Source organism: Mus pahari, chromosome 8 (assembly GCF_900095145.1).
Source record: "Mus pahari chromosome 8, PAHARI_EIJ_v1.1, whole genome shotgun sequence".
Classification (NCBI taxonomy): domain Eukaryota; kingdom Metazoa; phylum Chordata; class Mammalia; order Rodentia; family Muridae; genus Mus; species Mus pahari.
In genome coordinates this window covers 304,380-329,631 of record NC_034597.1, presented here as the reverse complement: position 1 = coordinate 329,631, position 25,252 = coordinate 304,380, and the positions used below count along the sequence as shown (strand labels likewise).

The following is a 25,252-nucleotide window of genomic DNA, read 5'->3' as shown; positions in this document are numbered from 1 at the left end:
GACAGGGTTTCTCTGTGTAGCCCTGGCTGTCCTGGAACTCACTCTGTAGATCAGGCTGGCCTCGAACTCAGAAATCCGCCTGCCTCTACCTCCCGAGTGCTGGGATTAAAGGCGTGCGCCACCACGTCCGGCAAAATACACACATTTTTAAGTGAATAGAAATCTACTAATATTACACCCCATTGGGAGCTAAGAAATAAAAAGTACCTAGGTGTTGCCAGCCTAGACTTAGGAAATTTATTTCACATTATTGTGGTCTCTTTTACAGCTGTTTGGACTCTTTTTTTTTTTCCAATCACACTATTGTTCACTGAATTCACAGAATTCATTAACAAACTGGTATTTTACTTCCAAGGGTTTTCAGTAGAACAGCAAAATAGAAAAGATGCCCATGAGCTGCTTGGTGTGACCCTCCAGTCTATTAGACAGAAATCTAGAACATTATTGCTTTATTAGTCCTATCTTTAAAACTGTAAATCATTGCTAGGGAACCTTCCCAGTCAGGTGTTGTTCTGTGGTCGGTCAGACGTATCTCTTCTGTGGGTGTCCCAACTCATCAGTCTGTATGTTCTCCTGCTTGGTCAATTCTTAGGGCTGACTGAGGTGGAGCAAGCCCCCCCCCCCCAATGAAGATTTCTACATTAAAAAAAGGTAGAAACATTTTCTCTTTTCAGTCAGTAGCTCAGGCTGGCCTTGAACTCAGTCTGTACCTGTCTGGCAGGCCTTGACTTTGGATCCTTCTGCCTCAGGCTCCTGTGTATCAGGCCTCGAGGCAGAAAGCTCTTCCACAGTTCGCTGTCTCTTCCTGGGGCTTTCGGTTAATGGGCAGCTGCATTCACACACGGCCTCTATGTAAAACTTGAATTAGCTCTAAACAAGAGTTTTCAATGACTAAAGCTCCTGTAGAAAAAGCCACTGACCATGCAGAGGATACATCGGAAATGACAACAACAAAAATAGACGACCTTTAATGTCTGAGGAATGTCTTAAAGAAAGTGTCCGTGATGCTCATGGTCCAGGGTGGCTGTTTAGCACTGGCTTCTCAGTGACATGAACTTGAAGACTTCTGGTAGGCTTCATGGCTAGATATTTTTTGTTTGTTTATTTGTTTTTTTTTGTTTCTGTTTTTGTTTTTGTTGTTCCATTTAGGTTTCTATTTTGAAAAAAGGATCCTGGAGAGTTCGTTGTGGCCCCTGATGCTCTGTGGAACCAAGGATACTGGGCTAGGCAACTGGCTTCCTCAGGGATGTTGGCGCTCAGACGGCATTTGGGGCAGGATCCCTGAGAGTGGCTACTGTGTCCGGTTTTGGGGATGGGAGCAGATGCTGTGTGCACAATGCAGGCTGTGGCGACAGCCTCACTTCAGCTTCTTGTTGTCTGTGTCATGCACAGAAGCTAAAAAGTCGACAATGAGCTTGGCTGTCTTCCTCGGTCTCTCCATCACTACTGAATGGCCACAGTTTTCCAGAACCTCTACCTGGGAGTTAGTGATTGACTTGGCTAATATGTCTGCCCCGGACACATCAAGCACCTGCAGAGGAAGAGAAAGAAAGAAAACATACGCGGAGATTTAAACGTTCCGCTGCACCGCTGTAGACAGTGTCTGCCACTTAGCCCTGGCAGGAGTCAGGGAGATGGGATGAAATGGAAGTCACCAGAATGCTTCCTGTTTGACTTTGAAACATGGTACTAGAAGTGCAACACGGCCAATGATCATGAGGCCGAAATGACGCAGTTTCTGTCTGTAAGGATGTCAAGCTGGAGGGAGAGCTAGATATCAAGAGACGACTGTACCAGCGACATGAACGGGCTGAGAGGGCAAAAAGAAGCAGAGCCAGGGAAAGACATCATTCCTGAGTCCTGGGACAGCTGAGGGAGCAGAGGAAATTTTACAGAAAGGGGAGAAGCATGAGGGTGAGAGGTTATGGTAAGGTCAGGGGTCAGGCAGGGTATGCTAAAGCAAAAGGAAGGTCTTGACTCTGGCCTTACCACCACCTCCAGTGTTATGCCACGTTGGGAATTGAATCCAGGGCCTTGTGCGTGCTACACAGCACATCATTACCAACCGTGACACTCCCTAGCCCTACTTCAGCCTTCGGACAGTGGGGTGTTCTGAGACTTGTTAAGGGAGATTCTGAGATTTGAGTAGTAGGGAGCCCAGTTGTAGGAAGGTTTCACTACAATTCAAGAGGTGAGAGTTACAGGGGTACCTCCATGAAAGACGTTTGGGGACTCCCAGAGCTTCTCTAAGACTGATATTTTTCAAGCAACTCACTTTCACTTCATCTGGGTTTTCCTGTTAGCATGCCTAGCGGGTCTCATTTGGAGGTAGGTTTGCAGTCACAACCCCAGTGTTAAAGTCATCTGCAAGCCTTCGAGCCAAGGCCCTCTTCTCCCTCCTTAAGGACAAAAGCAAAGATATCATGTCCTGAAGCTGTTTCCGAGCTTCAGTCTCACCAACCTAAGGTTTCCAGCACGCTGCTGTGGGGTAGGCAGAAGACAGTGTAGTGGGAGCACCATGGATCAGGGGAAGGACTGTAGACATGCAGTTTGATGGGATGGGATCACCAGATGTGGGTGGAAACCACCACTGAGTTACTGTCCAAGAAGAAAAAAGCCCATGTACTGCGAAAGTTAAGTGCCCAGAGAGGATGCAGGTCACAAAACGGCAGAGGCCCACAGGTGGTGGAGGGAAAGCAAGCTCTTGTGTGCCATACCCTGTCACAAGGAGACACAAGGCCTAAACCAAGCGGGACTCCTACTTTCTAACAGCCAGGCAACAGCCGACTGATGTTTTCAGTTTCTTGAGACAGGGTTTTTCTGAGTAGTTCTGGATATCCCGGAACTCAGTCTGTAGACCACGCTGGCCTTGAACTCCCAGAGATCTGCCTGCCTCTGCCTCCCAAGTACTGGGATTAAAGGCGTGCATCACTGCCTGGCACATAAACATTCTTAAGAATCTATGATGCCTTACAGAGAGGGCTAGTCTCAGGAGCAACAACTTGTTCAGTAGAACTGATTACTCAACAAGATAGTAAGATGCCCATCTATCTATTCCGTACAACTGGCCCACGAGATAAACTCAAGTACCTTCCTCTTCAGCTGCTATGAGAGGGAATGCTTTCATTCATTTCAACCATACAGTCACCCCTCTGGGGCTTGCTTGCACTCTTGTAGTAGGTCTTACTAATTCTCTGTCTGTTCATGTCCTGGTAAATTCTTTCACCACCTGCCTGTGTTACTGTCCTGCCACACATAGAGCTGGCAAGAAGAGAGATGAAGAATAATACTGTCAGTTGTTCTCTTGAAGGCCCTTCTATTCTGGTGGACTAAAAATGAGAGAGGTTCTTGACCTGACTGATGCACAGGAGCACTCTCAGGAAGGACTGTCCAGTTCAGCCCTGTTAGTTTATACTGCCCAAATCCAGGAGCATCATCCTACAGCTGACAATATACAGAGATCCCTGTATCCGGGCATGATGGCAACTGGGATTCAAAGAATGGGGAGGCTGAATTCAGTCTGACAGGTAGGAGTCCTGTGATAGTGAATGCTGATGACAGGGTAGGCAAAGAGCAAGGGAGCTTAGGGGCCACGAAGCTTGGGCAAACGGCTAAGAAACAGACCCCCATCCCCACCCCAAAGGCTCTATTATTTGGCCTCTGGCCTCAGGACGTACAAAATATGAAAGGCTTCGTCACATCTGTAGCACACCATAGGATGTTACACTATGCAATAAAATGGACTTCAGAATCTGGGAAGGAATTCTTGCTGACAGGCTGTGGCCAGCTGTCGGGTGGGGGTGGGGGAAGGACATGTGGGATAAATCATGTGCGTTTTGCTAATTGGAAAAAAAAAATCACTATTTTCATACAAGCTGCTGCCCTTGAATCTCAGTTACCTTGGTAGCAGAAGAGACACCCTAGCTTGGAGAGGCTGGGGTACTTGCTTGGGGTTACAGGCTGAGGAAGGGCAAAGGCAGACCTAGAACATACTTCCGAGGCCTGAGGCCAACCTTCTGGGTCTCACTGTGGTCTAGGTCTCTCTCTGGCTGTACAAAGCTGCTTTCAGTCCCCTGGCTTTGGGGAAAAGGTGTGGCTGGAGGGAGAGTGGGGATCCCCTCCTCTCCCAGAGTTCCTCTGCTGTACACCTTGGGCCAGCCTTGGCCTGGGCTCATCTGCTTTACCCTCTATATACACTGTGAGCACCAGCTCCCTCCAGCCCTCCCCGTTCTAGGCAAGAGCCATCACGCATTTTTGGTCTCTGTAAGTACAGTGTGACTTTCTGCTTCTGCTCTGCCCACAAAAGACTCACAATTGTTGTGGGTCGCCCTGGTGCTGTTTGTATTTTGATGTTAATTCTGCCTCTTCAAAAGGAGTTGCCCCCTACCCCCACCCCCAAACATAGATCAGGGGATCTCACTGAACCTTCTCCCCATTCTACCTGGCCAAATAAAGGCTAGAGCTTATGATTGGGCAGTGGAAGGGAAAGGTGGGACTGGAGGTCTTAGAGAGGGGGAGGAGCGAGAGATGGAGGAAAAGGAGGTAAAGGAAGATGGAGAACCACAGGGCCTGTGGGGCGGTGTGAACTGTGCCAGACAGCCTGGTTCCGGGTCCAGCACAGGCCTGGAACTCTGAGACCTGGTGGGCGGCGACTTCTGCCTTCGTGGAGTTCGGCCACGCCCCCCGGGTCCCTGGCTCCGGAAGCAGCTACAGCGTCCCACAGAGAGGTGTGTGTCGGTAATGCCCCAAGCTCCTGGTATTGTCTGGACTCCACCCCCACAGTTACCGGGCAACAGCAAGGATGGCACAGCCCACTATAAAAGGAGCTGCTTGCACACTCCTTGGTTTCTTGCTTACTCTCTTGTCCTCTTGCTCCCCCAATCCTCACTCCCTTCTCCCCTCTCTCCACATGGCCTTGGCCGCCCTCTGCTTCTCTACTCTCTCCCTTTCTTCAATAAACGCCTTAAAACCATGGACTGCTTCTTCTCATCAGGATCCACCGTGCTGGAGCATGGAGCAGGTTTCCCTTTAACAAGCTGCGTGTCTAACCTCCCGCTTGGAAGCCTTCCTGCGCTCCAGCATGGGCACCATCAACTCAAGCCGCCCACAGAGCAAGCCGCCTGAGCTAGACTCCTCATCAGTAACCTGCCAGAGCTCTCTCCTCCCTACCCTTTTCACTTCGCCCCTCACCCAGGCCAGAGTCTGCCCAAGGGTCCCCACTTTGTTCTCAGCTCTTCCAGCGGCGTCTGGGATGTCTGAGAGTGAGAACCTGATGGCCTCCGTGCTGCCCAGGGACCCCAGAACCGGCGCTTCCATGGTGTCCAGCGGTCTGTGGTGCCCAAGAGCCGGACTCCGACTCTGGCAGGTCCTTGGGGACCCCAGACGGCACCTTTTCCCACCCTTGGAGTGGGATCCTGCAGCTTCTCACAGTCCAATGCCTGCCCAGTGTTCCTTCGGGTTTGCCTTGCCCAGTGGCCCTAGCCCCGAGAGGATGTGAGAGACCATTTTTTTGCCCCACAATGGCCTGGAGAAGCCACAAGTAGCAAGGGGTCTCATAGCTGAGGAATAAATTAGTATAGTGATATATTTGCCCAATCTAGGCATATAACTTATAATAACTGAGTTGTGTGTGTGTGTGTTTTATATGGGCTTACTGGGTAAGAAATTAACTGCAACCCGAAATGGTGATTTTCACCTTGGGGTCTGCCAGAGCATGAATGTGTCCCTCATAAGTTCATGCATGGAAACTTTATCCTTCTGTCCGCAGGAATGGATTAATGAACCACTGAGATCTCTGACCTCAGGAATGGACTAATGTCACCATCATGCTGTCCTCAACCCTGTTCTACCACAGGAAGCCCCTCACTACATGCTGAGCACATGGTGGCACTCTGCACATGGACTTCCCAGCCTCTGAATGTATAAACTTCCAAGTCCTTATGAACCACTCAGCCTCAGGCATTTTGTTATAGTAAGAGAAAACAATCAGAAAAAGAGCCTGTTTTTAATATCTTTTTCTCCCGATATTCTTGAACAAAGGACCCTGAGCACACTTTGATATGCTTGCTGTTCGTCTGCTTTCTACACTTCTCTCTGTCTCCTCTTGCTTTAAACTTTATGGAAAATCTTTGGTAGACATGATTCCTCAAAAGCAGCCACAAAGGTGCTTCTAGGAATGAACTTGGTGTATCTTTGGAGAGCTGGCTGTGACCTGAATGGTATCCCCATAAATTCTTACTTTGAAGTCGGCATTGGCAGGATTTGGAATAGTGCATTATAGGTGTACTGGTTAAGATGATGTCATAATGGAGCAGAGAAGCCCTAATCCAACATGGCTGGTGTCCTTAAAGAGGTAGGGGGAGGAGGATGTGGATCAAGTATATACATGTACATACTGCCATGGGAAGATGAAGGCAGAATCCAGGGATTAAGATAGGGGATGCCAAAGATGGTTGCAAACACCAGAAGCTAGGGGGACATGGAGAAGAGTCTTCTTCAGCTCTCAGAAGGAACCAGCCCTGTTGATACCCTGACCTTGAACTTGCAGTCCCTAGAACTGAAAGATAATTCATTTCTCTCAGTTGGTTGAGGCCCCCTCCCAGGCTGTGGTCCACAGTTGCTGCAGCCCTCTGAAACAAATACAAGCCTAAATGACAAAACTTATCAAAATTTTGAACACATTATGATTTTTGATCTGGTGACTTCATGTCCAAAACTGCACCCTTTAGATGGGACATTATGGTCCACAATCACACATGCACAATGGCACTCACTGGAACGCTGCTTACCGTCCAAAACTGAAAGGGACCTAAATGACCAGCAGGATAGAATGAGCACTGCCCATTTTTGTGTTGTGTTGTGTTTTGTGTTTGAGACAGGGTTTTCCTATGTAGCCCTGGCTGTCCTAGCACTCTGTAGACCAGGCTGGCCTCAAACTCAGAGATCTGCTTGCCTCTGCCTCTGAGTGCTGGGATCAAAGGCGTGGGCTTTGCAACACCCAGCTACTGCAGGGTTCTTCAGAGGGATGAAGAAAAACTTTTTTGGTCAAGAATCATTATAGATGACAATAAATCAGGTGCAGATGAGGAGTGTTTTTGAGGAGCAGGATCATTTCTTGGTTTCAAAGTAACTGTCTACAACCTGTATTAGAAACAGCCTGATGAGAACTGGTAAAATGACCATCCCCAATGAAGAGACAATGCAGAGAAGCTCAAGTTAAAGAGTATTTAATAAAATAACTAACCAAATAATGTGTTGAACACCTCAATAAATGACTGACAAAGTCAGCCAGACATCATCTTTACCACTACACCTATAATGCACTATTCCAAATCAGGCCAATGCCGACTTCAATGTAAGAATTTATGGGTGACTTATTAATTTATTCCAATTAAATGAGAATAAAGACAGCCATCCAACATGAGCTCCTGGGCTGGGTACTGGCTCAGGGCGGTTGGAGGATGAAGAGGCATAACCTGAGGTAAATGACAAAAATGGACTGTGGGCTGCCTCATCCATTTCCAGAATGCTTTGGTTACATGAAAGGGTTTTTTTTTTTTTTTTTTGCTTGTTTGTTTTTTAAAGATTTATTTATTTTTATTTATATGAGTATACTATAGCTGTCTTCAGACACACAGCAGAAGAGTGCATTGGACCCCATTAGAGATGGTTGTGAGCCACCATGTGGTTGTTGGGAATTGAACTCAGGTCCTCTGAAAGAGCAATTGGTGCTCTTAACCACTGAGCCATCTCTCCAGTGCTGAAAGGGTGTTTTTGTTCACAGAAAATATACTCTGAAGTTCAGGGGAACCTAATGTAAGCAAACTACTCTATGTAGTCTGAATAGATTGGGACACTACAGTCAATGTTGAAAATATAAAATTTAAATTGCTAGTAAATAAAATTTGGAACCCTTGTGCCATAGAAAAATACTCAGTGGTAAAAAGAAAGAAAATTATGGGTCAGATAGTGGTGGCTCATGCCTTTAGGCCCAGGAGGCAGAGGCAGATGGATCTCTGTGAGTTCCAGGCCAGCCTGGTCTACAGAATAGGTAACAGGACAGCAGAGCTACATTGTAAGACCCTGTCTCAAATAACACCACCACCACCAAAAATCAAACCAACACCAAAACCAACCAACCAACCCAAAATGATGTGTATGGATGAATCTTAGAAGCATGCTGCGGTGACAGAAGCCACCTGCAAAGGACTGTGGCCTACATGACACCATTTATATGCAATTTCTAGAAAGGCCAAAGTTAAAAGGAAGAGGACATGGCTGTGCCTAGGAGTTGATACAAGCCATGAATGGGAGGATCCTATGTGGTTAGAGTGCTCTGCGACCTGAGCCCAGGGGAGCTCCGCCACACACAGCTCAGCAACCATAAAGCAGGGATGCTAAGATTGCTAGCTCAGTGAGTTAGGGAGCCTGCCACCCACACCCACCCACACCCCACCCTGCCACACCTACCCACACCACACCCCACCCTGCCACACATACACAAACAAAATCTAAGTAACTATTTTTCAATCAATAAAGCAGCTAAAACTGGTGAATTATGGGAACAGTAAGAATGCTTTGTATTTGTTTTTTGGTTTTTTTTTGCTTTTGTCTTATTTTTAAAAATTTATGTGTATAGATGTTTTGGCTGCGTATATGTCTGTATACCATGCACATGGCTGGCATTTGAGGAGGCTCATGGAGTGTCAGATCCCCTGGAACTAACTGTACATATATATGCTTGTAAGCTGGAGTAGGTGCATGTAAACAGTAGCTGCCTTTTGTTCTGCTTTGTTTTATGGTGCTAAGAATCGAACCAAGCACTCACACATGCTACTTGAGTGCTCTGCCTCTGAGCAATGGTCCCTGCTGTTGTTAACTGGTTTTGTAAACAATGGTTCCCTATGACACAGCCATGTCATATCTTTGGTTTTTTTTGTTTGTTTGTTTTTTTGTTTTTTTTTTTTTTAATATGAGAACACTGTCACAGTCAGATCCCATTACAGATGGTTGTGAGGCACCATGTGGTTGCTGGAACTTGAACTCAGGACCTCTGGAAGAGCAGTCAGTGCTCTTAACCACTGAGCCACCTCTCCAGGTGTGTCATATCTTTATATATCACCTATGATACTTTACACCCAGAGCAGAACTGAGCGAATGTGACAGAGACTAGCTACAATGTGGAGAGCAAATCTACAATTATCTACTCTTTGGCTCTTTACAGGAAGTTTCCCAACCTCTGGCTTAAGAGAATTCTAGAAATCTTGTAAGGAAGTAAAGGAAACAGGAACTAAGATTTGGAAGTAAAGAACACAAATTTACATGATTAAATTTTTGGGTATTTTTTTTTTTTTTGTATCATGTGACAAAATGGCTTTTGGTAATTTTGACTTAAACAGGGCCTGAATTGCTAAGTTGGCTGCCATTTCCTGAACACAGGAACACCCTGCTTCACCTTCTTATATAGCAGAATATAGGTCCACGTCCCTGCACCCGACAGATAAATTTGGGTTGGAAGTCTGGCTTACGGTAAAGTGATGACTTAGCATGAACGAGGCCCAGTACTGCACACCTGTAGCCTGCAATTCCAGGATTTGGGATGTGCAGCCAAGAGGATCTCATGGATGAGGCCAGCTTGGGCTACATGGTAAAAGAAACCTTATCTCAATAAACAAACAAATTCCCTTTCACGTTAAAAATCAACCATCACTGTTCTCAGCTCACAGAATGGTGGCAAACGCTGGCACACAACACAAGAAGGCCACCAGGGAGCCGGGCATGGTGGTACATGCCTTTAATCCTAGCACTCAGGAGGCAGAGGCAGGTGGATTTCTGAGTTCTGAGGCCAGCCTGGTCTACAGAGTGAGTTCTAGGACAGCCAGGACTACACAGAGAAACCTTGTCTCAAAAAAAAAAAAAAAAAAAAAAAAAAAAAAAAAAGAAGGCCACCAGGGAGGCTTGCTTTAAAGATGACCACTGGCTTTTCTTCTACAGGGTCCTGTGACATACCTGGTCTTGTTTTCCCCAAATGATCTGTGTTGGGACCTTGATCTTGTCCATATTCTCATGCAGAGAGTATCTGGATTTCTCGTTGACGATCTCCAAAAACACTTGTCAGAAAAGAAACACACAGTGAGTCTAAGTATGCAGGTTCTGCACAGAGTGTCTCCGTAGTCAGAGCTTCTTCAAGCCCAAGCCACCGCCTCCTTTCTTGAGGGCCCAGAAAACATCCCGAGTACAGAGGTTTACAGATTACAAGGCAGCCAGCCACTAAGCTGCAAGCTGGAGTGGGGCTACTTACATTTCTGGTAGAAGCTATTATGAGGGATGCGAACATCGACAAGACCTTGAAGGATCTGAGGGTGAAAAATCCAAAGTTAGAAAACATGAGAAGTCACTTCCTCCAGCCTTTTATAGCTCTGCGGCAACACAGGGGGCAGTGCTCAGGATGCTCCTTCACTGTCAAGGGCTGGGCTTGTGAATCCCCAGAATGGAGACTATAATTGGGAGGCTTTACAGAAGCAAACCAAGGGGTTATGGAGAGAGAGCTCCATCGTCAACAGCACTTGCAGCTCTTGCAGAGGCCCCGGGTTCAATTCCCAGCACCAACAAGAAGGCTCACAATCATCTGCAACTCCAGTTCCAAGGGCCCTGATGTGCTTTTCTAGCCTCTGTAGGCACTCTACACATGTGGTGCACCAATACACAGGCTGAATACCTTTCACATTAAACAGTAATAATACAAAAAAAAAATTAGGAAGGAACTTAGGAGGTGCTGCAAAGCCAGAGGCCTGCACATTATGTTAAAGACACCTCTAATTGCCAGGCATCTTGAGAAATTACTGGTTTAGTTCAAGACAAAAATCTGAATAAACAAATATCAGGTCATTAGTCAATGATAAGGAGCTGGGGACATAGTTCAATCATGCCAAGCCTTGATCATCTCCAGAACTACATAAACCTGGTGAGGTACAGCAAGCCCGAGATCTAATACTCTGGAGGTAGAGGCAGGAGGATTAGGGGTTTAAATTCATCTTCAACAACTCAGTGAGTTCCAGACCAGCCTGTGAGACATGAAAAGACCCACCTGAAAGAGGGAGAGGAAGAGGAGGAGAAAGAAGAGAAATAAACTATTAAGAAAACTCCAGGACGACCTTGATAACTCCCCAGAGCATGGGTGATGATCTGACACTGCCTTCACTTTCCTTGCTGAGAGCTGTAGCAAATCTAGGTCATAGCCAAGACCGGGGCGACTGACCCAAACAGGTAGCTTGTGGCCATTTGTTCCTTGCCTCAGGACTCTAAGGCAGAGCCCAGGTAGCTATCCCAAAGGTAGCCGTCACTCCTTTCCTCCATGGAGGAATAGGTCTAGACCCTTTGAGCAAACCTTCTCAGAAGTCTTATGCAGACCAACGTTGGGAAGAGGAGTGTTACGGTCCTCAGAAGACCATGAACTAAATGCTTGGTCTTCAGTCTGAGGTACCACTGGAAGGAGGCCTTTACATGGAGGAAGCAGGTCATTTGTGATACACTTCTGAGTGATACATTGGGACCTTGGCTCCATCCCTGCCTGCTTCCTGTCTACCATAAGATAAGCATCTCTGGTCTATCAAATGCTTCCCGCCATGATGTGTTGATTCATCATAGGCCTACAGGGAAGGGGTCAAGAGACAACGGGATGAACCCCCTGAGCCCATGATGAGATTAGGTATTTTCCCACAGTGGCAGAAAGCTAACATATGGACCATGGCTGCTTTGGACTGGATCAGTTCTCTAATGCATGACTAGAATCTGGGAGGTTTTGAAGGGGGAAGCCCAGGAGTGAGGGTAATGACTGTTTATTTAACAGTACCGTGCTCTGAGACATTTTATTTTCCTCTATCCATCCAGAATCCATGCATCTACCCATCTGTCTCCAACTTTGCTTAATTGATTGATCAGTTCCTCTTTCCCTGAATTATATATGTAGGTGTTCAATAAATCCATCCACTCTCCATCCCTGTATCCACCCACCCACCCACCCATTCTATAGCCTTAAATCATATAAGCATACACATGTATCAACTCATATATCTACCTATTCTGTACCTACCTATCCACCACTGCTGACACTGTGGCCCCCTATAATATCCACCATCCATACAATCTTCTAAGCAGGACCTTCTTTGTGAAGGCACACTACTAAAGTCTGGAGACAGAAAGGCCTGATCTTACAGAGCATCCAGCAGGAGACACGTGAACAAACACAACCACAAGATGGCCTAATGGGTTCAGTGCTAGGTGGTCCTACCCTCCTGGGAAAGAAAAGCTTCTGAAGCCAACAGTATTCCCTCTCAGTGTTCTCTTATCCCTGACAGGGAAAGCCATGGCGTCTCCTTTGGTCACTACATTCCAAACACGTCATAGTGGGAAGAGGACAATGACACTTTCTGACTAAAAAGGTATCGAGGACAGAGGTTACCACAGAAACAGATTTGGATGCGTCCCCAGATATATGCTGCACTTACTGAGTCATGGTTACAAAGTCTGAATAACACTGTCCATTCTCACAGCCTAGGAGGACCCCACCCACCCAGAGTCAGGGTCCCCTGCCTCCAGCACAGGAGATGACCTGGTCCATGGGCCCCAAGCTGTAGACCTTCCTCTCCACACCTCTTCCTCAATGATCTCATGCAGACCTATGACCCTCCACTGTGCCCTCTGTAGATAGCTTGTGCTTCGCCTTTGGGCCAGACTTCCGTTTGCGTCACTCAAGTGTCCAGTTGCCTGCTGGACATATTCCTTTGGAGGCCTCAAATGCAATGCGAACTTCATACATCCAAATGGAACTCTCTACACATGCCCTGTCCTGTCTTATCCATCCTTCCTGAAACCACACCTCAGCCCTCCTCTCTAGGGCGTCCACCCCAGTCTAGACCATCATCTCTAAGCCAAAGAATATCCTAAGTCGCCCTGTTTCTATTTGTGTCCCGTACGGTCTTTCAGTGGCTCCTCTACTATGATTAGAAAAAACATAGATTCATTCCCATAAACTATAGAGACCTACAACATCCGGGAGCAGGTCTCAGGAGACCATGAGGTCACGTTGTGCTCATATTCAATGATGCTCAATGCCATTGCCTTTCACCTATATTCTCTTAGGCATACTATATAACATGAGATGATATCTGGTGGCAAATGTACATGTTTATGTCAAAACTTTGTCTTATTTTTATTTTTTATTTTTTTAAAGATTTATTTATTAGGGGCTGGTGAGATGGCTCAGTGGGTAAGAGCACCCGACTGCTCTTTCGAAGGCTCAGAGTTCAAATCCCAGCAACCATATGGTGGCTCATAACCATCCGTAACAAGATCTTTTTTTTTTTTTTTTAAGATTTATTTATTTATTATATGTAAGTACATTGTAGCTGTCTTCGGACACTCCAGAAGAGGGCATCGGATCTCATTACTGATGGTTGTGAGCCACCATGTGGTTGCTAGGAACTGAACTCAGGACCTCTGGAAGAGCAGTCAGTGCTCTTAACTGCTGAGCCATCTCTCTAGCCCTATGTTATAAATTTTTTGAGTTTCAATATCAACAAATATAACTCTCATAGATAAAAAAGCCTTTTGGATTCATCCAAAAAAAATTGTTTTTCAATGTATAAGTCTTCATTTTACCTCCAAAACTCATTTCAATTTGCAAAGTTTTGTCTATTAATGTCCACCTACTGCACTGGATTATATCTGCCCAGGGAAGTTCCCTGTGCTACGTACATACCACAGTGTTCAGCACAGTGTCTGACATATCACAGGTAAGCTACATGTTGAAAAGTGGAACATGGGGCTGGTGAGATGGCTCAGTGGGTAAGAGCACCCGACTGCTCTTCTGAAGGTCCGGAGTTCAAATCCCAGCAACCACATGGTGGCTCACAACCATCCTTAACAAGATCTGACTCCCTCTTCTGGAGGGTCTGAAGACAGCTACAGTGTACTTACATATAATAAATAAATCTTTTAAAAAAAAGAAAAGAAAAGAAAAGAAAAGAAAAGAAAAGTGGAACAGACAGAACGGTAGATGCAAGACATGTGTGTGTCTGGGTGGGCGTGCTGCAGGGAGGGCAAGGGAGTGGCCGAGACGCCATACCTGCTGGGGCACCTTGAAGCGGACATAGGAGCAGAGCTGCAGCATCTCACTCATCTCTTCCGGGGTGGATGGGATCAAGGGAATCTTCTGAATGGCAGCTGAATCCTCCAGCTCTTTGAGCCGTTGTACAAAAGGATTGTCAGTTGTATACTGCAGGCCTGAGATACAAAACAGAAGAGCCCGATGACGCAGCTACCTTCTTACCACGCCCCCAGGAAACGCCCAACCAATGACAAACCCGGGTTAATGTGTCGGAGTCATACACCAGGAGATCCCTTTCTCATTGGTACTTTGCTCAAAGTAAACATCAGGTTTTGGGAAACAGCGAGAGTTAAGTTTGGTAGGTCGTAGATGCCTCCGGAGGCAGAGACAGGCGAATCACAAGTTCAATGCCAGCATGGGCTACATAATAAATCCTAAGCTAGTCCGGATTAAAACATTATATTTTAGGACTGATCGCACACACCGTGGCCACAGACTATCAGGAACTACAGAAACCCAGGCTTAGCCTCTTGAATCAGAATCTGCATTTCATACAACAGGGTGAGCTGGAGAGTGGGAGGCGGCAGGCACGCGGTGGGAAGTCGCAGGCGCGCACTATCCAACCAGACTGAGGGAGACACAATGGAAAGAAGGCCAGGGCTGACCTTTGCCGGGAAGGTGAATCACCTTCTCTAGGGGCTGCTCCTTCAGAACTCAAACTTTACTGTTAAAGGAGCAAGCGATTTCAGAGCCTGTGCTGAGAAAAGGGAAGAGAAGACACACCGGGACTGTCTGAGTTCAACGCCCTTAACAGGTCTGCAAATGATCAAAGTTCATGCTCTTAATACATTTTATTGTTTTTAAATTATTTATTTTTGTTTCATGTATATATTGCATGCATGTGTGAGGGTGTTGGATCCCCTGGAACTGGAATTAGAGACAGTTATGAGCTGCCACATGAGTACTGGGAATTGAACCAGGGTCCTCTCAAAGAGCAGCCAGTGGGGTCAGGAGGATAACAAGTCCAAGGCTAATTTGGACTAAGTAGACATACTCTGTCAAAACACACAAACAAAACCTACTTTATGATGTGTAAACAATGCCCTAATATCAAAGACAGAAGAGGATGGGGCACAAGTTGGAGACATAAAAATTTCTATTTTATCTACCATGTGTTATCAATCTAAATTTAAAGACTTATGGGAGAAAAATAAATTAAAAACTCCAATTTGAGGTAATAATTTCTGGAGTTACAGCTCAAACTGTTGTAAGATATATGTGTGTGTGTGTGTGTGTATGTGTGAACATGTAAAAAAATACACATACAAATATAAACAGAGAAGCTGAAGTCCACTGACTTTTTATAAAGTTCTCATCATGTGACTATTTAGGAAAAAGAAGGGGACTAGTGAGGGGTGGACATAGGGATTTAGGATGACCATGGTCAAAGTTCATGACATCTTAGATAAAAATGTTTCTATAAACTCAGCACAATAAACACATACTGTAAAAAAAAAATCATGAAAAAAATCTTAAATAAAGTCTTTGGCTTTTGCTCATTCTTTTGACTGAGAGCAGAATAGTACCTTCACTTCACAGGGTTAAATGAGAATTAAATCTATAAAGAGATGTTAGCTCTTGAGGATCAACAGATGCTGGAAGCTGGCACGAACACCACAGTCATGAGTACCAGGTACTGCCTGGCACTGTGCACATGCATGTCCACTGCCCATCTCCAGCTCCGTGTAGAGGTCTGGTCTTCTGCTATAGGTAGACAAGTGATGCTATGGAACCTTGCCCCCCAAGTCATCCCTGATTGTTGAATAAAGATGCCTACAGCCTAGATGGACAGAATTGAGATAGGCGGGATCTGGATTCCCAGGCTTGGGGTCTGGAGAGACCAAGAGGGGAGAGAGAAGGCAGAGAGGAGAGGAAGACACCATGGGGTAAGGGATCATAAGAACTGGCAATGTGGGCTGGCCAATTAGAGTAAAGAAGCCCTCACAGAACATGGCAAGTCATAACTTGGGGTTATCGATAGGTAATAGCTTGCTTAGTGGGCAGGTATCTGCCCAGCTCTAGTGCCGATTAAGGCTTATTATAAATACAAAAATTGTACGTCTTTTATCTAGGAACTGAGTGATAAAGGTAGGGTAGGTACCTTGATCTGAGATTAATTTTCACAACACTCTGTGGTACAGGACTGGTTCCTAAGAGTGAGTATAAGATGGCGCTCGGCACAATGTGCATGTCTACTGTCCATCTCCAGCTCTCTGTGGAACAGGGCTGGCTACACAGGCCAAGTCAATTTGGCTGTGGTTTTCACCATACAACTGCTATCTGGTCAGAGTAAACATCTAGCGTTGCCTGCCTCTGAAGTCTATCTACCAGAAGGATAGCTTTTTAAAAGTAGTAACAGTAGAAGCTGTGCAGATGTTTCTTTAAATTCAAGCCACTGGTAAGGCTGTCCTGGTCACATAACTCACCAGCAGGACACACGAGAGACAGGCTGCAGACGTCAGATGGGTAATAAGCGGCATACACTCCAGCCACCTGGCCACCCATGGAGGTGCCTATAAGGTGAAAGGGCTTTTTGTTCAGCTTAAGGCATTCTACAAACTAGGAAGAGAAATGAAAAGGAGATGTGATTACAGCTGAGATGTCAGCACGCGCTGCAGAGTAGACACACCTCCCCCAGTGCGGTTGGACCCTCCACCGGGTCTGACGCTGGCTATTAGACCCATCGCCTAGTTGAGCCCTGTGACATATATGTACTTTCCTTTATACGGCACATGTGACTGTTGGGTCATTTATAAATATAATCAAACGATGAGGCTTCCCTTAATAGGTCATAAACTATTCTGTGAAGGGCCAAGGCATCAATGTTTTTGTTTTTGTTTTTTCCCTTCTGTGGGTCAGCTGGTCTTTGCATCATTACTCAACTCAGCTACTAAGTCACAAAAGCTGCCAGAGGCAAACACATAAGCAAGCAATCACAGCTGTGCGTCAAGAAAACTTAGTTTACAAAGGTCGGTGTCAGCCTTGGGGCCACAGTTTGATGACTCCTGCTTAATTTGAAGTCCTATTGGCTAGTCATCCAGCCATCTACACATATATCCCTCACTGGAAAAATATTTGTTGGGCACTTGTTATGTGCAAGTAACTATGTTTAGCTGCTGAGAATACAGCAAAGAACCAGACAATAAGCTCTCATTAAAATATATAGCTTAGGGCTGGAGAGATGGCTCAGCGGTTAAGAACACTGGCTGTTCTTCTAGAGGTCCTGAGCTTAATTCCCAGCAACCACATGGTGGCTCACAACCATCTGTAACGGGATCCTATATATATATATATATATATGTGTGTGTGTGTGTGTGTGTGTGTGTGTCACACACACACACACACACACACACACAGTTTAACAGTGGAGGCAGAAATTATCAAGTAAATATCCTTATTTGGAAAAAACACCAATATGAACCTGAAAATTACAAACTATTCTTTTAAAAAAGGGTTCAAGGGCTCATGAGTGATAATAATTATAGGAGAGAGCCAGAGGTGGAAACCAAAATACAATAACATGCAAAGTCTCCCAGCACTAACGACATGGAAGCAGAAAAACAGGTCTCTACAGGCAGACAGTTCATGGCTTTTCCGAGAACTGGGAAACTGTCCAGATTATGTTTCTTCATGTACAGATGGGCAGCTGGTACTGATGGGCAGGGGACAGACCTCAGTGGGTAGAGTGCTTGCTTAACATGTACAGTTTCCTGGGCTTGATTCCCAACCCTCCACAAAACATGGCTGGTAGCACACACAGTCTTGTAATCATTGCACTTGGGAAGTAGGGGTAGGAGGACCAGAAGTTCAAAGTCATCTTTAGTCTACGGGACACCCCATTTCAAAATACAAAACCAGAAGGTTTAACAGGCTCAAAGGAAAAGCATCCGTAATAAGCTCAGGCCCTCCTCAAATGACCAGAGATGTCCCTAGTTCCCATTTTGTCTGCAATCACTTGGAGACAAAATATACTAGGGACTGGCCATGAGCCAGTGGGCAACTCTTGCCTGCTTTCTCTGTGCTGGGAGACTATCTGGGACTTCAGGTGGAGGGCCCTGCTTACCTGATGTATCCTTTTAACTTGCCCCACTATGGACAGGTCATCCAGGGAGGAGCGGGTGGTACCTTCATGTCCAGGCATGTCCACACAGACCAAGTGCAAGTTCTTTGGAAGGAACTGAAAACCCAGACCTTTACAGTCAGTATGTGTTCTACAAAAACTACCCCAAAAACGTGCCTGCCTGTGTCTCTGGGGAGGTAGCCGCCACGTACCCAGTGACCCTGACAGCCACTGAGATTGCTTCTGAGCCTCCATGTGATTTACATGATCCTTAGATGAATAAGTCTAGACAGCAGCCTCATAGGGAAGAGAAGAGCCCCAGACTGGTGCGCAGATGCAAAGAGGCTCAGTGGGTGCCTGGAGGGGATACATGTTTCCCTCCCAGCCATCTCAATGGCTCAACATCTTAAAACTTAACACTGGTAGCTCAGTACTACTTCCTCTCTTTCCCGCGTCATACTTCCTCCAGCCATGGCTGCTGTCTTAGAACCAGAAGGCCAGCTCCAATGCTTCCCCCCAATGCCAGGAGCCTGGTCTCCACTAACTTTTCATTTCTCCATGAGAGACTAACTCTTAAGATACTTTCCTTTCTGCTCTGATTAGAAGATGCAATAACTATAGCCAGGAATCTGAGAAATATCAGTTATCAGACGTGCTCACTGAAGAAGGGACAAAGAAGATTCATTAAGGCTTAAAGATGGCTGTCCTCATGCCATATGAGAAGAACACAGGTGACTCAATGACATGTGTAGTTTTCTAGGGGCCCTTTGGATCCCTCAGATACCGTCCCTCTTGAACTAGGAACCCACAATGCTGTGCTCTGAAGACGAGTGCCAGCCACGGCCTCCCCACCAGCTGGCCACTCTCCGAAGGACAGACAGAGGCCACATAAGTCAACAGCACAAAAAGTGGACTTGGGAAGGGATTCTGAAAAGCTGCTAGATCTAGACCGTTTCTCTAAATGATTAAGGAAAAGAAATAAGAACAAACAGCAGCAGGCAGAGGGGCTTGGGGATAGACAGGAAAAGGAGAGAGGAAATGTAGAATTTAAAAGAACTAACACTTTTGGAAAAAAAACCAGCCTCAAGTATCCCAGCAGATCTGAGATGGAGCTATGATAGCTCACACCCACCCTTACCGCTGCCTAAAAATATCAGAACAGTGAGAAGATTCCAGAGACACAGGTTTGTTTTTAAATACTACTCCACTTCATTCTGTGACACATAAAAGGGTCTGCATAATATACTTCGTTAATTATAAGACATAACTCGAACCGTGTTCCCACCCATCTTCCCATAAGGCAGAGGAGTCTGAAGTGCACCTTGACCACGCTGAGCCACATGTCCTTGTGTGCGGAGAATCCATGGAGCATAAGGATGGATGGCTTGTGTCCTGGCCTGCCCCGGAAGGAGTAACAGAACTGATAGTCCTCATGGTGTGCGTAGCGAACCTGCATGCCCAGTGTCCTCCGCCAGTACCTAGGGTCAAGAAAGGCAAGACACAAGTGCATGCTCAGGGGACATGGCTTTCGGAGGGACATTGGTCCTCTCTAGAGAGCCTACTTAGAGCTGACACAGATGCTTCTCCCGGCCCTCGTCCTTTACCCTCCAGGAGCACTAAGAAGAGAAGTGTGTCACACGTGTTTGGGAAGAAGGGGATCGATCAGCAGGGTGTGTGTGTGTGTGTGTGTGTGTGTGTGTGTGTGTGTAACAATGTACAGACAGCAGAGAATAACAGGAACAATATACATTACACACGTGCATGGAAAGGTCATCAGGAGACTGGTTACTGTGTATGACTAATATATGGCAGTAAAGAAAAGGAAAAATTAGAAGTGATAAAAAATTAGAAGGACTAGCATTGCAAGCGAGCAAGCAAACAAACCAGCAGCGCACACACGGTGACTTTTGTGAGACAGCTCTCGAGGTTCCGGCTGACTCTCTGCTCAGGACAGGCACAAACTGAGCCCTCTGGCTTTCTTCCGCATACAGCAGCGGTTGAGGGCCCAGCTTCTGCGGGTTACATAAGCCTGGCAAGGCTGCAGTTTGGACTCAAGTCCATTCCAATACGAAATTTCCATTGAAACAAACTGAACTTTCAGCATGAAAAAAAATCTCTTCAAAAATGAAAGATAATTAAATCATCCAGATATCTCCCTTGTAATAGACTGCCTCTACACTATAGCAGCTGCCAAGTCTTGTAAAAGCAAGTCATCAAAAGTGTACTAATATTTTGTGTGATATTGAGGGGGAGGAGAAGTTTAAGTACATATTCATGTTTCCTTGTATCTACAGACAGAAATCGTGGGTACACAGGCTCTAGCAAGTGCTGGGCTGAAGTCAGAGAATCACTGAGAAGCAGGGCAGGGGTAATAACTGGATTTCTTTTGATCCTTTTGTAATGACTGCATTAAAAACAGTAATAAAATTGGCTAGCCTAAGGCTTTTCATAGGGAGAAGCAGGCATATTTCAGTACTCTAAGTAATGGCTGTGTACCATGAGTTTGTATGTTCATTCACAGCCCAACCTGACTCTGTGACCTGGAACATACAGTTCTTCATTGACAATATAGGGGTAAATACTGCATCGCACGCAGGTTATGGCCAAGAGTCGATGTGACTACCCACATGAAAAGTATTTATTATTGTTATTATTATGTGTGTGCCTTGCATATGTATGTGTGTGGCTTAGTGTCTGAATGTGTGTATGTGTATGGGAGTGCAGCACTTTTAATACACTGGCAGCAGCTGTGGCTGCCCTGTGGGTTCCCTGAGCCGGGTGCTGGGGACTTCAGGAAGAACAGAAAGCAGCCTTAACCACGGAGCAGTCTCTTCAACCCCAATCCACACAACTTTTTTTTAAAGCTTTATTTATTTATTATATGTAAGTAGCTGTCTTCAGACACTCCAGAAGAGGGAGTCAGATCTCGTTACAGATGGTTGTGAGCCACCACGTGATTGCCGGGATTTGAACTCAGGACCTTCGGAAGAGCAGTCAGGTGCTCTTACCCGCTGAGCCATCTCACCAGCCCACAACTTTTGTTCAAAACCCAGTACATGGTGATATTTGATACATACTAATTAGCATTATATTTAAAAAGTATCTTTCTAAATATTCATCTGCTAAGATTAAAGGAAACACTTAGAGGCAATAATTGCAACAAATATTCTAACCACAGTTTGTTGTCATCGCTTCTCTAGGGACAAACTCAGCTCACTCAACACAGGCTAAGTAAGCATTGTACCATTGAGCTGTACCCTCAGCCAGAACTAATATCCTAATAAAATGCTTATACACTAATATAAGCCATGCTAAAAACTTAATTCAACACTGGGCAAGATAAATGAAAGGATAACCCAGGACAGAAGAGAGATTAATTTAAAACACAGAAAACATAGTGAAGTTCACTACTAATTAAGATATTAACGTGTGGGGGCTGGCGAGATGGCTCAGCGGGTAAGAGCACCGACTGCTCTTCTGAAGGTCCTGAGTTCAAATCCCAGCAACCACATGGTGGCTCACAACCACCCATAATGAGATCTGATGCCCTCTACTGGTGTCTGAAGACAGCTACAGTGTACTTATGTATAATAATAAAAAAATCTTAAAAAAAAAAAAAGATATTAACGTGCAAGAAAGTACATCCTTTTACACCACTGAACTCTTTGGTCCCTTGTTAGCCATCCTAAAAAACAAACAAACATCATCATCATCAACACTCAGGAAGCAGGAAAAAAAAAAAGAAATTTGATTGATTTCGTTTTGGCTAGAACTTGGGAGAGAAAACTTCCCAGCCTCTTTCTACCTGCCTTTACACAATATGCAGGTATGCCGAAACAAAGCCAAGAATAACGCATGCATAGATTTAGCTACGTGTTACGTTGCCCAGACTGTGAGGTAAATCTTTCCTAGGAGTCAGCTCCTCCTTTGGTCTATCTGGTCTACCCTCATTGCCAGCATGGACTTTCTTGATGAAATACGAATTGTAAATTTTTATATATACTTACTAATTTAGAGACAGGGTCTCTCAATGTATGCTGGCTTTGAATTCGCAGAGAACTTCCTGCCGCTGCCTCCCAAGTGCTGGGATTAAAGGTGCGCACCACCACCGCCTGGCTATGAGGTTGTTTTTTGTTTTTGAAGTATATTTATTGGCATGGATGGATGTTTTGCCTGCATCTATGCCTGTGTACCACCTGCAGGCTGCTTGCTCTCAGAGGGAAGAAAAGGGAATGAGATCATCTGGAGCAGGAGTTAGAGATGGTGTGAGCCTCTGTGTGCAAGCTGGAAACTGAACCTGAGTCCTTTGGAAGAGCAGCCAGTGCTCTCACCTGCGCCTCAGCTCTCCTGACCCTTGTTTCTGTTTCTACCTTTAACCTTTCTGATAAGCAGGTTAACAGTATCTCACCACGCTCTGTTTTCAGTTCAGATTTGAACACTTGAGCTCCACCCTCTTGCTCAGCCTTCCGAGTACAGATTCATTGTGGTTCTGAGCGTCCCTATGCCCAATCACTCAGAATACTGTTCCATTTCATGCTAATGGATGACTGGATACCATCTCTGTAAAGAGAGTTTTCTGTCCATTTCTTAGGCTATATGCTCTTTCTTTAGACTTACAAGAGGAATTCTTCATATATGCTAGGGCAAGTTCTTTATGGACGGATTTACTGCAAATACATACCCCTTGGCTTGCATTTTTACTCCCTAATAGTGTTCCTTTGGGGAGAAGGTATGCTAAGAATGTCCACTGCATGCTGGGCACACTCAATGTTGAGCTACATGCCAATCAGGTCTTTTTGGTTAACAATACTTCTTCATTTAACATGATACAATGAAACTGAACACCTTTTATGGCTAGAAGTTTTTGTGCCCTGCTTCTGTCTGCCTCCGATGCCAAGAAAATACACTTCTGTGTCTTTAAAAGAATGATTTGTTGAACATTTGCATAGACCTTCAATCTTCCAGGCTTTGATTTTTTTGTGCAGGATGTGAGCTTGCAGAAGAAGGGCTGTGTTAGGTTTTCTATCACTACAAGACAACACAGACATAGAGGAACTTAAAGCCACCCTTCGTTAGGTCACCTGTGCAGGTAAGACATGAGCTTGGCTATGCACCTCACTCAGGGTTTCACAACGCTGACTTCAAGAGTTCAGCCGGGTGGCCCTCATTAGGCTCTAAGCTCATTCGGTTTGTTGGCAGAACTCTGCTCTTCATGGGTGCAGGACGGACATCCTTGTGTCCTTGATGGCTGTCAGTTGAGAACTCTGCCTCCAACCCACCTGTGCTCCTTCATGGATGGACCCTTCCGGTTCAAATAAACAACAGCACCAAGTCATGATGGAGGTTTATATCTCTCTGCTTTGTAAGGGCTGAGGTAGATGACATAAGAGCTGTGTGGATTATGTCCCTGGTTTAGAACCAGCTGCATAGAGCATACACCGACTGTAATTTAGCATGACTACGAAATGAATATGCTGTCATGATCACAGGTCTCTGGGGCAGGGGCACCTTTGAGAGGCAGAATTAAATAATTCTGTCTACCAAAAAGGTCAAATTTACCCTCCCCACCCCAAATCTAGATCTCTTGTTACTACAGTACACCTTCCATATCATTGTGAATCTCCCCCTGCCCCAAATCTGGATCTCTCATTAACACAGTGCACTTTCCATTTCTCTGTGAATCTATTTCTGGGCATCTCTGGTCCATCGCTCTCTTTGTTCTCTGGGCCAGTTCCACACCGACTTCCCTTTCCTAACTTCTTGATTAGTCTTTTTTTTTTTTTTTTTTTTTGATTAGTCTTGATAACTAGTAATATAAATCATCTAGATTCATTCTTCAAGATTGTCTTTCTTAGCTGGTCCTTTCCTTTTCTTTATTAAGAATCCACCTAGATGGACTGGAGAGAACACTCAGCAGCTGCCAGCACTGGCTGCTCTTGTAAAGGACTTAGGTTTGGGTCCCAGGACCCACGTAGCAGCTTATAACCATATATTAACTCCAGTTCCAAGGCATCTGACTCCCTCTTCTGCTCTCCACAGGCATCAGGTGCACAGGTGATAACACACATAAATGCAGATAAATACTCAGAACATAAAATAAAAGCAAGAACCTCTTTAAGAGAAAAAGAATGCACCTTTAGTAGAAGAGAGACAAGTTGGGAAAATGAAGGGATCGGCAGGAGTGGGAGGGACAAGAAAGGGTGACAAGGGCTGAACGCAATCAGAATACATGACAGATATGTCAAATCTGTCACAATGAAACTCATCCTAACTGTTATAGATGACACATGCTAATAAAAATTAAAAATGTAGACAAAACACCTTAATTTCAGCTCATCCTGCACCTTGTGGAAAATAGGTCAGCTCTAATCTGGAGTACTAGAGTACTTCATTAGTCTTATCTGTAAAATGAGGCTAGTGCTATTTTTTGCCAACTTGAAAGATCATATAAAAATTAAACATTTCTAAACTTATAAAAGAATCTGCTTGCCCTAATTCACTTTCCATTACTGTGATAGATATCCATGACAAAAGCGACTTGGAAAGGAAAGTGCTTATTTGTCTCAGGGAGTCTGGGTCACAGTCCATCGAGGGGAGCCAAGGCAGAACTCAAGGCTAGAATCCGGAGGCCTGAACTAGAGCAGCGGCCACGAAGGAGCCTGAAGCCGAGGCTTGCTGGCCTGGTTAGTTTGCTTTCTATAGAACCTAGGACCACCTGCCCAGGGATGGCCCCACTGCGCTGACCCTTCCCCATCAATCATTAGTCAAGAAAATCTCCATTTAATGGAGGCATTTTCTCAACTGAAGTTTCCTCTTCAAGGATGACCCTAGAACATGTCAAGTTGAGAAAACCCTAACTAGCTCACTGCTTGTTGAATGCTGTTAGTAAAACCTATTAGGATTTAAGATGGTTAGCCACTTAATGTAGGGCCCACTGTATAAAAATAAGACATCTCGCCGGGCGGTGGTGGCGCACGCCTTTAATCCCAGCACTCGAGAGGCAGAGGCAGGCGGATTTCTGAGTT

General features: G+C 45.4%; 1 protein-coding gene across 3 annotated transcripts in view; it reads right to left on the bottom strand.

The window, feature by feature from the left end:
* Nucleotides 1-222: 222 nt before the first annotated feature.
* The window catches only part of Abhd6 (abhydrolase domain containing 6), a 54,164-nt gene continuing 29,134 nt past the window's right edge, over nucleotides 223-25,252 (bottom strand). For 2 of the 3 annotated variants that reach the window (XM_021203400.2, XM_029541946.1), the window contains 7 exons: nucleotides 19,549-19,705; nucleotides 18,231-18,344; nucleotides 16,594-16,726; nucleotides 14,126-14,283; nucleotides 10,301-10,355; nucleotides 10,009-10,109; nucleotides 223-1,531 (listed from right to left, as the gene is read on the bottom strand). In XM_021203400.2, coding sequence (XP_021059059.1) covers nucleotides 1,358-1,531; nucleotides 10,009-10,109; nucleotides 10,301-10,355; nucleotides 14,126-14,283; nucleotides 16,594-16,726; nucleotides 18,231-18,344; nucleotides 19,549-19,705 — 892 coding nt within the window. In that variant the 3' untranslated portion in view covers nucleotides 223-1,357. The remainder of the gene's footprint in view (nucleotides 1,532-10,008; nucleotides 10,110-10,300; nucleotides 10,356-14,125; nucleotides 14,284-16,593; nucleotides 16,727-18,230; nucleotides 18,345-19,548; nucleotides 19,706-25,252) is intronic. The other variant, XM_021203399.2, reaches the window with a different exon arrangement.